The 14,651-nt window shown below is 46.1% G+C and overlaps 1 protein-coding gene across 1 annotated transcript in view; it reads right to left on the bottom strand.

Annotated features, from left to right (window-relative positions):
* TRHDE (thyrotropin releasing hormone degrading enzyme) overlaps positions 1 to 13,610 on the bottom strand; it is a 321,603-nt gene extending 307,993 nt beyond the window's left edge. Inside the window, 3 exon segments of the mRNA XM_090042544.1 lie at positions 3,358 to 3,631; positions 12,573 to 12,748; positions 12,750 to 13,610. Of these exon segments, the coding sequence (XP_089898670.1) occupies positions 3,358 to 3,631; positions 12,573 to 12,748; positions 12,750 to 13,460 (1,161 nt within the window). The 5' untranslated portion in view covers positions 13,461 to 13,610.
* Between the last annotated feature and the right edge of the window lie 1,041 nt (positions 13,611 to 14,651).

Raw genomic sequence — 14,651 nt, 5'->3', positions numbered from 1 at the left:
ACTGTCACCTGCAACTGGCTGCCGCCTCCTGAGCATAAGACTTAAACAGTGCTACAGGAAAAGGGGATTCTTCGCGTTTAAGTGGAAAAGGCTGTATTTTGCAAACCGAAAGTCTTGAATGTTGTGCCTTTTGTTGCACATGTGCAGTTGTGTTAAGAATTATGACATCTGTATGTCGGAAGCACATGGAGCACTTGCACCAGTCCTTTATCACAACTTTATATGAATATCTATGAGACTCAGCAGCATTAAGGTATAAAGGGGATCATAAAGCCCTTGATGGTTACAGATCTTTTAGCGTGTTGATAGCGTGTTGATACCCATGTACTAACTGCTCAGCTGAAACCACCAGCTCATTTTGCCTAGACCTATGGATACACCTCAGATGATTAGAGTTTTTAGTAACGATGAAGCTGGAGCAATAAATTAAAACTGGTAACCAGAGGTGACAGGTTCCATATCTGATGGGCAATCCATTTCAGTCATCCAGTCACTACTCACTAGTGGAGAGGGTACTGGCCTAACAAGGCTGAGACCATAGGTTTAAGACCAGCCTCTGGCCTACGGCACTAAAGACTAGACACCCATCTAGTAAGTCTCCAAACTGAAAGTACCCTAGGGCTAAAAAAGTGGGGCATTTTGCCCCAGAGAATCACTTTTAAATCAGGTTTCCATCTTGTTCATGAGTCACAAAGGGAAATGCAGTGCTACATTTGCTAGTTGGCATAATATATAGTTGGGGTGGGACAAGATTCCTACCCCACCATTCCCTTTGTACTCCTCTGCTCCAAGGGAAGCCTTAAGTCAGCAAGCAGTCCCTGCTAGAACATGAAGTCAGGAGAGCCCATGCAAAAAAGTGCAGTGAATTCTTGTCACCCATTACTCTTTGCGCAGGCATGTAATCTAGCTTCAATCCAGCCCTCCCCCGCCCCCCATTTTAACACTGAAATAATATTGTTGTGCAAAGTATCTCAAAGCTTTTCTGTATATTCAACAAAATACAAAACTGACAGTATTTCAAAAATCTGTTTAGCTAACAAAATGTTTCATGTATATTTTGGCTTGTTATACAGTCCTGCACTTGATATTTCTAAACAAAACCCAAACTGACATTTATTTATTTATTTATTTATTTATTTTTTAAATGCAGCAGCTTTTGGAACCATGCCACATGCAAATCAGAAATCTGTGAGGTTTCCTCCCATCTGAGACTCCATGCAAGAGGTGAGGGTGTGAAGCAGGAACGGGCAAAATATGACCTGTGGGCCAAATCCGGGCCACCAGGCAATTTCATCTGGCCCACAGGCAGGCACCTACCAATTAACTGCATCCAGCCTGGCCCATGGCTGCCCCTGCTGAGCTCCGCCCACTCCCACTGGGCAGTGTGCTAAGCTCCCACCCTTCCCCGCAGGACAGCACCAGCCCTACCACCAAGCACAGCTTCCAGGCGGGGCTGCTGCAGCTGCCCAGGGAACGGCTGGGATCTCCCAGCCTCCAGAGACTCCTCCTCCTGTCCCTGCTGCAGTGTAGCAGGTAGTGAAGCAGTGGTGGGGGAGCAAGGCCTGGTCCATGCCCGGGATGGTAGGAGCACAGAACCTGGGTCAGTGGGAGCATGGGACCCAGGACAGCAAGGTTCCCCAGGGCTCACATGCAACTCCTAGGACTCGGCTAGGAGCTGTGCGAGATGGAGATGGTAGTCTTGCCCTGATCCCTGCCACCGTGTGCAGCTCCCAGGACTCTGCTGGAAGCAGAAGAGTGCAGGACTGTGCAAAACAGCATCATTCTGTTTCAACTTCTGTTTCAATGTTTTGACTGAATAGTATTTTGTTTAGAGTTTCATTTCGTCAAAGCTCTTGCCATTTTGACATTTCGCCCATAGTCGGCACCGGGAAGACTGGTGCTGCTGCTGGCTCCAGCCGGCAGCACCAGCCTCCTGTCATCTGGCAAACAGATCGGGGTCTGCACCCCCGGGGGCAGTCCAGTACAGCCCCTGCTTCCTTCCCAGGGGTGCAGGGGAGACCCCAATCTGCCTGCCAGATGACAGGAGGAGGCTGGTGCTGCTAGCTCGGGCCAGTGGTAGCACCAGTCTACGTGGCATGGGCTGTGTCCAGCCAGCAACACCAGCCTCCTGTCATCTGGCAGGCAGATCAGGGACTTGCCCATACCCCCAGGAGGGCTGTGCTGAACTGTTCCTGAGGGTGCAGGCCCCAATCTGCCTCCCAGATCACAGGAGGCTGGTGCTGTCACCTGGGACCAGCAGCAGGCAGGGACCCATCCCCACAAGAGCTGAATTTTTCCCGGGCCCCACACTAGAGCCAAATCTGAGGAGGTAGATAGAGCCAGGGCTGCTGTTCGGAGTGGAGCCTTGGCTCTCCACTGCCTCTGATGACTGGGCTGATTCAAAATTCGAAACATTTCAGCTGGCCACATTTCATTTCAAGGCAGTTTCAAAGCCCTTCATTTCATTTCAATTTCACTGTTTCAAGCTCGAAACAAGGTGAAACAGCGTCAAAACAAAACAGCTGGCAAAGCTTCACATCGCCCTAGAAGAGAACCCTGTGCAATGGAGTCTGGCCCCACTCCCTCCCATTCAGGCCAAGTCCTAGGAGCTGCACATGGCAGCAGAGAACAGGGCCAGGCCACTGGCTCCACCATGCCGGGGCTCCTCCCAGCAGCGTGCTACTCTGACGGAGTCCCAGGATCTGCACGAGCTATGAGGCACCCCATGTGATGGAGCTGATGGCCTGGCCCCACTTCCTGCCACCACATGCAACTCTCAGGACTCAGCCAGAGCCACATACCATGGGGGGGTGGGGGGCCATCTGCCACAGGCTATGAGCACCCCCAATGGCCTGCTGCCAAAAATAACTGCTCACCCCTGGTGTAAAGACTCACTTCTAAGCAACAGCCCTAAGGATAAAAGTGAGCTTCAGGACCTTGTGCCAGAAGACAGTATACCAAATACAGATCACTGCTGTTTTACTGTACCCTCTCTGCAAGCACCTCTAGGAACATGGGAAATGAAAAGACCAAAAGAAGGATAAGAAACAGGAATTAAATAATAATAAAAATTAAAGTGGAGTGACATACTTAGATGCTTAAAGTTTTAGCTCTAAGTATGTCAAGCTAGGTTGCCCTGGTAAGCTAAAACATTATGAAATGCAGGATATACATAAAAAAAAATTCAGAAAAACAAATATAAAAACAGATTTATGGCCTGAAGTACACAGACAAACATTATGAATGTTAATCAAAGTCTTGCTTTTCGTAAAGAAACATGATGCCAGATTACTTAGAGCAACTACTCTAAGCACCTAGCATCATAGTGCCCATAGACCTAGCATTAAAAATACTTACAACAACTCCACTCTTGGTGATCGTTTCTCGGTAAGTAAAGTTGCAAACAGCCCAAGCTAGATAATATGTGGACATAAGAGGAGTCTGCGAAAAGTGATCCGTAACCCATCCATCTTCTTCAAAAACAGAAGTTTCAACTGGCATATTGGACAAAGACAAATAGGTTGCTTGATGCCGGATGCTGATTTTGAAAGTGGCTTTGTAGATGGGTTCATCAAAGCAAGGAAAGGCTTTTCTGGCATGAGTAGGAGAAAACTGTGTAACGGCAAGAAATCTGCAATTTAAAAAAAAACAAACAAAAAGACATAAGTGATTATGCATATTGTTCAAGTCAGACGTGATATATTATTACTAGAATACTGTTGTTTACTAAAATTAACTCAGCTATAACAACGATTAAATGCAATTCATATACTATATATACTTCTTGTGTTAATAATTCTGTTTTGGTGTAATAGTAGTTCTTGGTATAAATCCTGTATATACTGATATTCAATCCGTGCAAAGTACTGCACCACAAAATTACTACAAACTTTATGTACACAAAATTAAAATTATAAAAAACATGCTCCCCTGTATCATACTTCACGTCCTGACAGTTTTCTTCATCAGTATGTAAAAAACAGTCAACTAATAGAGGTCCCAGAGTGTAACACAAGAAGCACAATCTTCATTTAAATCTAAGATCTAACAAATTTCAGGGTGCTCATTGTGACCTCAAATACTAAATGCGTATATCTCCTTTTTCTTTGGACATTATATCTTATGTTTACTTAGCATAACCCAGAAGATCACCATTCCCCTTGATAAATTTGTGTACTAATTGCACATAGATCTGCATCCCACAAAAATGTAAGAGCATTATAGCTACAAAAGTCCAGTGGGCATGTCTACACATGCATTAATGCACTTTTCCTAATGCACATTACATTTAGTACCTCCAATGTGAGGTACTAAGTAAATGTACATTGGGCTTCCTCAGTGCCCAGTAACAAATGCGCAGTTTTAAAGTGATGCTTAATGCACAGTAGCCTATTTTACTGTGCATTAGCTTAATCACATGTTTTTTTCACGTTGCTTTAATGTTCAGTAAAATAGGTTACTGTGCATTAAAGTGGATGTGTAGATGAGCTCGATCAGAAGGGTCTAGGGAGGGCCCTTGCAGAGTTTCAAATAAGCGCACAATTAAGTCTCTATGTAAAAATATGCTTTTCAATCTTTTTCTACAAATGTCATGACAAACAAACCTAAAAATTAAGAGATAACAGGCAATCTTGTAGAAATCTCAAAGAAAAAACTAAGTTATTGTATAGGGGGGGAAATTCTATTTTTTTCATAATACCACACTTACAAATATTTTCTTTACAGCTATACAAACTTGGATACTTGTTCTGCAAAGGAACTCTTATGAACACATGCCTGCACTTAAACCGTTGGGAAAATCCACATATGCTGGAAACTTTGCAAGAAAAAGTTTACTTTTTGAGAGTGTACTTTATGGTGTGCATTGTGAGAGCAATGAATTATGCTCTGGTGGTATTCAAAATGGAATATGAACAGGAACTAGTTGTGTGAAGTTGGGTGTATCTACATGAGATGTTTAACGTGGAGTTGCCTCATTAGCTCTGCAGCAAACATCTCAGCATCGACACATGCAATGCTATTAGGATGGAGGAAATGAATTAACTCCCCTGTAGGTTCCTTGTAAACACAAGTTCTATCCTATGCTGGAGCTCTCTACTCAGCAGCAACTCTCCTGTAGATACCAACAGAGGTGTCTAGGGCACTAGGGTGCTTCCATGCAGGGCCAGCTAGCCCCACACTGTAGCACCCTCATGCCTCATTTGGCCCGTCTGCGGCACACTGAGCTGGGTCAGAGCAGCCATGAGCTGGCAGGCCGACTCCTTCCCCCACACCCTGCCAGCCTCCTACCAGCCAGGGCTGCTCTGACCTGGCTCAATGCACTGCCAGGAGAACGTTCAAATGCACTGATAAAGAGCAATAAACTCCGGTGCAATATGCACCACAATTTACCGCTATGCACTAATAGCATGTATCGATGGGCCCAAGGAGTTTGAAAGGTAATGGTTCACAAACTAGCAGCTTCCTAGATTTTAAATGACAGTGTTGAAGAGAAATGCCTTGTGCAACCTTACCAACCTGTAAGGTAAAGTTTTCGTGGACTGAGAGAAAGACGAATCTAGTAACAATGGTGGAAAGGGCTAATTCCACATAAAACAGAGTGCTGCTCTCCAATGTGATATTCTGAAATCCTGATGGGGCAAAAGTAGATAAGTAACTTGTTCAAAATTAACGCGTGTTTATGATTTTTCATGTTTTTATAAAAGCGATACAAAATGAAATTACTGGCAAGTTATGACACTTTAAGCCTAGTATGTTACTTTTTGAGTAAATACATACAGAGAGTGCTTCAGAATAAGTTTCACAAGGAAATTACCTGTAGTTTTCACATGGAATCAGCTTTTTAAAGCGTAATGCCTTTTACACTAGTTAGAGTTCGTTTCAGTTCTTTGTCTGAAATCTTAACTGAAATCCAAATCTTAATAATAATGACAATTATTTAATATGTGGGAAAGAGTTCACTATATCATTGCTTTTTTGTCTCATTTTTAACAAGGGATAAGTAAATCCAGATCTATGTGCAAGCTTGCCAAATATTGCTCAGTTCTAGCTCTACCAATCCAAAAAAAAAACAAAAAAAACCCTCTTTTCACATCAATAGATTTATGTTACTGTAGCAAAGCGGAATTTGTCCAACAAAGCATTTTGCTTTGCTTCGTTTCATCCAGATCCTTAAAATGGGCTTAATTCTGAATTGTATTCACGCCCAAATACAAATAAATTTAAAAGGAGCATTGAGTGAGTACAGAAAGTAAGACTCAGAACAATATTACTAAAGCTATGACTGATGAACTTTCTTTTGCAATTAACGATTTTAATGAGCTCAAATACACAGGTATTTTAAATGCCTGCTCAGGGAATTCTGCACACAACACATCCTGACAGCGTGTAAATGAGGAAACACTGTTTTTCAGCCCCTGAAGATCTTATCGATACTGTCTTAATATTCTTTAGAAGTTGGGCTGTTGAAACAATCTCTTAGACAGCCTAATAAGTACTACTGATAAATTCTTCGTATTTTAAAGACACAAATTGTGCATTACTGGATATTTGATAACATTCAATACTATATTACAGATATATTAAACTCCATCAATACCAAGAAACAATAATATTTATCCCTTAGCTGGTATGTATTACCACTGAGTCTAGAGTCTTGTGTTACATTTTGGGGGAGGAAAGAAAGAGAAAGTCCTGAAGATTAAGCTATAAGCATGTATAACAGAATTTATACATTTTCTCCTAAGGAACAAAGAAATGGGATAAACATGCAGAACTTCTGTAGCATGCTGAGATTAGAGAGCAGTGAAGGTATGTAGGAGAGACAGATGACAAAACTTTTCTTGGGCATTAACATTTTTATCTTATAATTCCTAGAAATACCAGTACCCAAAGCTGTACTTCCTGGAATGAAAGCCTCACAGCTTGCCTACCTAGCAAACCTACAACAATAATTTGCATGCACTTTTAATTCCACCTCGTCTATTAAAGAGAGACATGTTTCCTCAACAACTTGTCTATTTTGACATCTTAGTTGTAATAAAATAAATCAATTAGTTTGTTTTGTTGGAAAGATCCAAGGAATTTGTTTCTTTTCAGTTGTACAAGAGTTAGATCTTTGCCTACATCATATCCAGCTATTAGTTGGCTATTGCCAAGTAAATTACAGCGCACAGTGCAAAGTAACTTGGCTCTCATTTTTGCTTTCATTTTTATCTTTTTCACTAAAGTTACAGTAACTTAAGTGGTAAAACAAAGACTGTCATATCTCTATCAACATTTCAGACTGATTTATGGCTTTCATTAATGGGATCAAATATTAAGTATACAAGAAAAGTGAGTGGAAGCCTTATAGTGCTTCTGAAGCCGCAGAGTTAGCCAGAACTATCTGCATCTCAAGCACAAGTGAAAAGTGCCATTTAAAGTCCTTTTACAGGGATTGCTATTCTAACAATGTTGCTATATTTTGATCAACTATAAAGATGTCAAAAAGCTAAAGTTCCACTGGAACAGCAAGGTCTCACAAAACTTGAAAGGAGCCATGCCATCTGTCAAAACAGAAACTGGTCTACATTTAAGAGTTATGAACCATTTATATGTATATTTTCTTTAAAAAGCAGGTTATTAATCAAAATGCAAATTACTACTTTGCAGGAACACGTTTTGAACAAAGAAGCCTCGCTGTTTAGAATATATATATTTTTTATATTACAATGACTCATTAAGCTTGTGACACTTCAAAAGGAAAAAGCAGAACTTCTATTAAACATCTGAAACTATAACTAATGTCAGATGTATACCATAACTTAAGCATAAATCCTAAACTAGCACAGAGGGGAGGAGGGGACAGGTGGGGGTGGGGAGGAATATCCATAACCTTTGGCTAAGAAGGCTACACCAGTATATAAAAGTTGAGGATCCAGCCCAAAACAACATGGTTAATGAAGTTTATTTACACTAGAACCATCCATACTTGAAGACTGGTGCCATAAGCACTGAATAGCATACATTAGATAATTACCTCCCCAGCGCATCTTAAACTATGTTGGAGCTTTTAACAAATATTAAAACTATAAATATTCTAGTGAATTTGGTGCAAAAAGTATCAGAAGCGTGGTACTTTTACTCCTTTGGAATGTCATCACAGTATGTATTTAACAGTTTGTTTAAATTATTTTGAAAAACTAAACAGCATAAATGCATGAGAACTGTGTGAATATTTTCTCTATCATGAATTTATATAGGAAGCCAGGTTACTCTAATTGCTATTATCAACATTTAAATTGGTTACAGAAAGTAAATTCCACAGATCAGTCAGGAAAAATGTGGACACATTAGAGCTCTGTTTACACCAGGCACTCGGTTCTTAATCAGATGAAAAGTAAGCTATACAGCTGCATCTTTTCTACAACCGAGTTCCACGCAAATTCTGTTTTTCTTTGGCTGTGACGACAAACCGCAAATTTTAATCCTAACTCTGCTTGTGATTCCAGCATCAGTCTGCTTAAATTCTTAGTAACCATAGCAACAAAAATGTTTTAATATGAGAATTGTTGATATAATTGAGTTGGGGGTGTTCTTTTTTCTGTCTTCCTTACTTTTTCCCCCAATATCCATAGTGCAAACTCTTTGCTCAGCAGGAAATATCAAAATAAATAAATAAATAAATAAATAAGAGATTCAGGAAAAAAAATAATGTGCAACCATGTGGGTGTTTCAATTCCAGACAGCTTAAATATAAAAACTCATTCTGGGAGCACTAGCAACAGTCAGCCCCACTTTTTTAACTACTTCAATTAAGACCTGCTGGCTTTTTCTTCTCTGTAGCGCACCTTGCACAACAGGTTCCTGGTCTATGGCTAGGACTCAGGAATACTAAGAGAGAATCTGCTGCAACATGAAAACAGCAATGATTCTCACTTAAAACCTCATGAATTATGATTATTTTAAGAGACCTCAAAAGGTAATTTAGTGCAACCCCATTTCTATTAGTATAAATCTACAGTAAGGCAATTGAAGTGAACGAAGGAAAGTGGCAGCAGAATCCTACACTAAAAAATATTTCAGGCTTTGAACAAAGACATGGTTAGTGCTTTCAGACTGTAAAGGTTTCATCATTTTTAAGAGCTGGAAGGGACCTTACAGATCAAGTTGTCTTAAAATGTCCTTATAATGTACACCAGGGGTGACAAACTTTTGGCTTGGATGCCGCAAGTTGCACAGGTAGACTAGAGAGGGGAGAAGCAGCACAGTGGCAGATAGGGCAGAAAGTGTATCAGATCAGGCAGGAAACAGGGCAGGAAGCAGAAAGCAGAGCAGCAGTGAGGTCAAGGAGTACACAGCAGGGAGCAGAAGGCTGAGCAGCAGATGAGGTAAGGGAAAGGGATCAGAGGGGCACTCTGGGAGGAAGCAAGGTTAATTTGTGGCATACCTGCCAAAAGGGTTGCCCCCCACTGATGTACACAATGGCATTTTAAATGGAGCCTTTTATGGCCTAAAGACAATGTCCAAATTTATGGCCTAAAGACAATGTACTCAAGTTTGATATACTAAAGAAATACTAGGGTATTAAACAGACCTTTTTCCTAGGCACTGCCTTTCTAATAGAGCTTCTCTCAAAAAAGGGGTAAGTATAACCCTTGGGGATATGTGGACAATTTCTTGAGAACAGAGACAGGGAAGGAGTATGAAAGTAAGAACAGGAAAGGAAAGGGGGTGGGAAAGGAAAACTAACTGTACAATCTCTCCTAGGTTGTCAGACACATTAGGGCACACCTGCAATGTTTTAAGATTCCTTATCCATAACACTGAGTCACAGGGATACACTGCAGAGTAACAACCTTAAAATAGGGTACATGGCCCAGAAAATTGGAAAACTACTGTTTTTCTATAGGTCACTTTATGCCAGAACTGAAAGTTTACTCTTTAATTTTGCCTGTTCCCTAGCTGTCTAGTGACTCTTCCTTTTATGCTGAATGTGGTGCATGGTGGGTTTTTCATTATACGGTTATATCTATTAAAATGCATTTCAGTGGTCTGTGTTACATCTTCTAAAGTGCGTGTATATATATCTATATATCTATCAGCAGGCATACTGAACGTTCCATTTACCTTACAACATGGATTAACTAACATGAAAATATACCCAGTAAGTAGTTCGCTCTTGTCAACCCCTGTTGAGTAAGTTGCCTGCATCTTATTAGGATAAAACTGCTTTGGAGCCCTGTCTGAATGATAAAACATGCAGGCTCTCCTGGAATATACGATGATTCAGCCAGCCTACTCAGAGATAACTTCCCTTGGAAGCCTCCATTTAGAGAAAAAAAACCCACCCATAATCTCAGAAATAAGTTTCCCCTATCCTAGCTTTTGTCCCGTCTATTTTTTCCTCTTGCCTACCTATTCCTTTCATAAATGTGAGGATTACAGTACTGATAATCTTAGAATCATAGAAAATGAGGGTTGGAAGCGACCTCAGGAGGTCTAGTCCAGCATTTTACAACCCATGGTTTGTCACTCAAAAGAAGAATACGTGAAAGGGTCGCAAACAAACTTTAAAAATAGCTCAACAAACTTTAAAAGCAGATTCTCTTTTAAAGAAGAAAACTGGGAAACCATGGGTTTTCCCTTGCAGGCTGGCAGAGTTCCAGCCTGCCAGCATACCCACTCCCTGCCCCATAAACCGGAGGGCTGGGGTGCCAGGGGCACTGGTTTAAGACTGGCCATCGATGCTTACGAATGGGTCCTCGTACCGAAAAGGGTGAGATCCACTGATTCTAGTCCAATCCCCCACTCAAAAGCAGGGCTGTCCCCAACTACATCATCCCAGTCAAAGCTTTGTCTACCCAGGTCTTAAAAACCCCTAAGGATCGAGGGATTATGAGGGACAGTAAAGTATTTGCAGCCCCTGTGCATGTCAGTGGGGGAAGAAAAGGTGCTGTAACCCTGGCTACATGCAGCCTATCCCACTTAGAGAGGAGGGACCAGCCCCAAAAGGAAGGGGGACAGCCAGCATACGCAAATTGCCTGCTCTTAGCGTGTCCCAAAGGACTTCATGGGAATCTCTCTGCAGACCAGCACAGCATTAGCAAACAGCAGCCCCGTTCCCCAGCAAAAGCTCTCATGTGTTAACTGTTGGCTCTCGCTTCCCAGCCCTGCCGAGCAGCAGCTGAAAGGGTGAGGGACCCCAAAGCAGGAGGGGGAGGAAAGGAGGTAGAGGAATGAAAGGGCTGTATATGCCTGTGAGGCTGGAGAAGCCCTTCTCCCTCCTACCCGTCGCAATCCAAGCAGGGGAAAAGGGAGAAGTGTCAGCAGTAAGATCTACAGCAGGCAAGTCGCGGGCTCCATCCAGCAGGTCCTAGCGCCCAGTCCCAGCTTGAGGTGTGGACTGAGGCAACACTGCCAGGTCTCAAATAGGACATTATCACACTGGAAGCTCAAAATAATTGTATATTTGTTCAAAAACTAGCCTAGACTGAAAAACAATAAGCAAATAAGTAAGCGTCTTATTTATGTTGCACACTGTAACTTGCCAGCAAGTGAGTGAGAACTGGACCACTGAAGTGGAAAGCATTTCTTTATTTCAAGGCAAGTAGTTGTAAGAAAGTGCTGACAGCAAACCCAAAAAAAAAAAAAATCACTTAAGACTTCCCAAGAGCAACCTGGGCTTTTTGCACAGGCTGCATCAATGAGCCGCCTCAAAAGTGACCATGTGTTTTGTACACTTTTACTGTTGTTGATCCTACAAGGGTTGAAACAATCGTACAAATCCGATCATCATGCACCTGGCAGCACTGGGCTTGGGGAACTGGTCAGAACTGTGCTGGGACTTTTTGATGGGTGGCGGGGGGAGGGTGGTCCAGGACCCCCGCCCCTTAAATACTCCGGGGGGGGGGGGGGGGGGGTCAGCCCTCTAGGGCAATGGTCTCCAAAGTGGGGTGCGCAAGACGATCCATTGGGCAGCGGGAAGAAAATATCAGAACTTCCATTGATATTTATTTTTTATCTAAAAAAATAAGAGGAAGAAATTAAGCTTTAGGATTGACACTGGCGCCCTCACTCAGTCCGTATGTCAAATAAATAAATATACATATATGGGGGGTGCGTGCTCAAAAATTTTTTACCGATAGGGGTGCACAATCCAAAAAGTTTGGAGACCACTGCTCTGGGCGGCAGTTCCCAATCTGCGGCATGCACCCCACCAGCAGCACACGTTAACAAACGTCTTATCACTACAGACTTAAAATCGAAGACCTAGTCGGTTACCTACATGCATGAAAAATTTGTTGGCGACACTTAAAGTTGCACGGTTTTAAACTGGAGACTGGACAGACACCTCATTTGGTCTCAGCAGTATTCCTGCCCAGAGCAAGGGGGTGGGAGCCGACCTTTCAAGGTCCCTTCCAGCTCTTAATTTCTATGCACAATCTGTCAGAGTTTGGGAACCCGCTGCTCTGAGGCTACTTAACTGCGGGGGGGGGGCACCCCTGTGCTTTCCTGCGGGGAAACTTGGGCTGAAGTTTGGCGGGCAGGGCAGGGCAGGGCAGGGGGGTACGCGGAGGAGGGGCAGGTACCTCCTCTCGCCGTGCAGCACGTAGGAGCTGCGGAAGAAGCCGAGCAGCTCGTTCTCGATGAGGGCGCTGTAGACGATCTTGAGGTTGTAGGTGCGGCGCGCCTCCAGGCTGCGGTTGAGGACCACCACGAAGACCTGCGTGGGCGGGTGCAGGAAGAAGCCGGCCACGCGCAGGACCGCCCGCCAGCCGGTCCTCGGCCACGCGGACGGCCTGCACGTGCAGGCGCTGGGCGTGCAGCACGATGTAGCGGCTGGCGTTGAGGCACTCCAGGTGCACGTTCACCTCCCCGCAGAAGGTGAAGTTGTCCAGGAAGGCGCTCAGCATGAGGTTGTAGTGCAGCGGCCGCACGTGCCGGGGCAGGCGCGCCTGGGTCCAGGGCGGCTGCAGGCGCCGCCGCTGCCACTCCTCCTCCTCCTCCTCCTGCTCCTGCTCCTCCTGCTGCTCGCCCTGCTTCTGCTGCCCGTGCCGCTCCTCCGGCGCCTCCTGCTCCTGGCGGCGGCCGGGGGGCTCCCCCGCGGCGTGGTGGCGCCGCGCCGGGCCGGGCAGGCTGGCGTTGCCGCGCGCGGGGCCGCACTCCTCGAAGCGCACGCCGAGCAGCACGGCGATCACGGTGAGCAGCAGCAGCGCCACGATGGACACGGCGAAGCCCAGCACCAGGCGCTTGTGCACGGCGATGTGCCGCTCCGTGGTGCGCGGCCGGGCGGCGTCCGCCCACGGGCCCCCCGCCGGCGCCGCCGCCGCCCGCCCGGAGCCGGAGCCGGAGCCGGGGCCGGGACCCGCGCCGGGGCCGGGGCCGGGGCCGTTCCGCAGGGCGGCGGCGCCGTCCTCCTCCTCCATCGTCATGGGCGCGAAGGCGAAGCGCTTCTCCCGCTTCTCGGCCAGGGCCATCACGGCAGCGCCTCCCCCGGCTCCTCCCGCGGGGCCGCCGCCGCCGCCCCCCCGTGGGGCCGGCCCGGCATGGGCGGTCGCGGGACCCGCCGCCCGGCCTCAGCGCCCGCCCGGCCCCATGGCGCTGCCCCGCCGGCGTCCCGGAGCCGCTCGGGCTGGCGGCGGCTACTTCAGCACATGCTGCCGGCTCGCTCCGCAAACTCTCCTCCCACTCAGCGCCCGGAGCCGCCCGCCGCCGTCCTCCTCCGCCGCCGCCTCCCGCTGCTGCCTGGGTCCGTGCCCAGCGCCGCAGCCATGCGGCCCCCGCAGCCCGGCGGGGCAGGCGGCTCTGCCCGCAGCGCCTTCCCGCTCGAGCAGGCGGGCGGCTATATATGCAGGTCGGGGCTGGGGGCGGGAAGAGGGGGAGCGTGCAGCGAGTCCCCCCTCCCGAGCCCGCGCTGCCCGGGGCTCAGCGCCACGCGGGCCGGTCCGCGGCGGTCTCCCTCGCCCCCACCCCCGGCAGCGCAGAGCACCCGCTGGTGATCCCCCCGGCTAGGGGGCTGGCGGCAGGCCTTCCCCCACCCCCAGCTGTGGAGCCTTATAGGACTCACTTGCCCAGTGGCATTATTAACGTGAGGGATTCCCCAGGGAACAAAAGATCGTGGACCTTGCTGTGGTTCTGAACGGAGACGCTTCGGGGACCTAAAGCTGGGACCTTACCTTCACGAAAGAGCCCCTGCTCCTCCAAAAAGGCTATGCATGTGCCTGTGTGCGTGCACAGGGAGAGAAGCTAAGCAGCTCTGAGCAGTACAGGCACAAGAGCCCTGGCTTCAAAACTCAGGTCCACACCTGGGTGTTTGTACTGCAACATGGCCTTTTGCTTTTTGCTCTTTTTTTTTTTTTTTTTGGTCACCCTGCGTAGTTCAGGGTTTCAACCACACACCCGTGGCTGTCTGCACACTGTCTCGGGGGTCTGCGAAAGATTACTGCAGTCAATCAAAAGGATGCAAATACCCACGCTTAACAATTGAAAGGGGTCCACACCTCCGTTCAAAATTTCCAAAGGGGTCCGCTCCTCCTTTTGAAATTTTTTAGGGGTCCACAAATGCCAACCGCTAGTTTTGGCCTATTTCCATATGCTTTATACTGGAGGGCATTTAGCAAAGAGCTACATGTGTGCTTAACTTCATACGCTTGTTAATAATACCAGAG

Source organism: Crocodylus siamensis, chromosome 4 (genome assembly GCF_052110815.1).
Source record: "Crocodylus siamensis isolate JL-2025a chromosome 4, ASM5211081v1, whole genome shotgun sequence".
Lineage (NCBI taxonomy): Eukaryota > Metazoa > Chordata > Crocodylia > Crocodylidae > Crocodylus > Crocodylus siamensis.
Note: the sequence above shows the minus strand (reverse complement) of the source record. Positions and strands in the feature narration are given on the sequence as shown.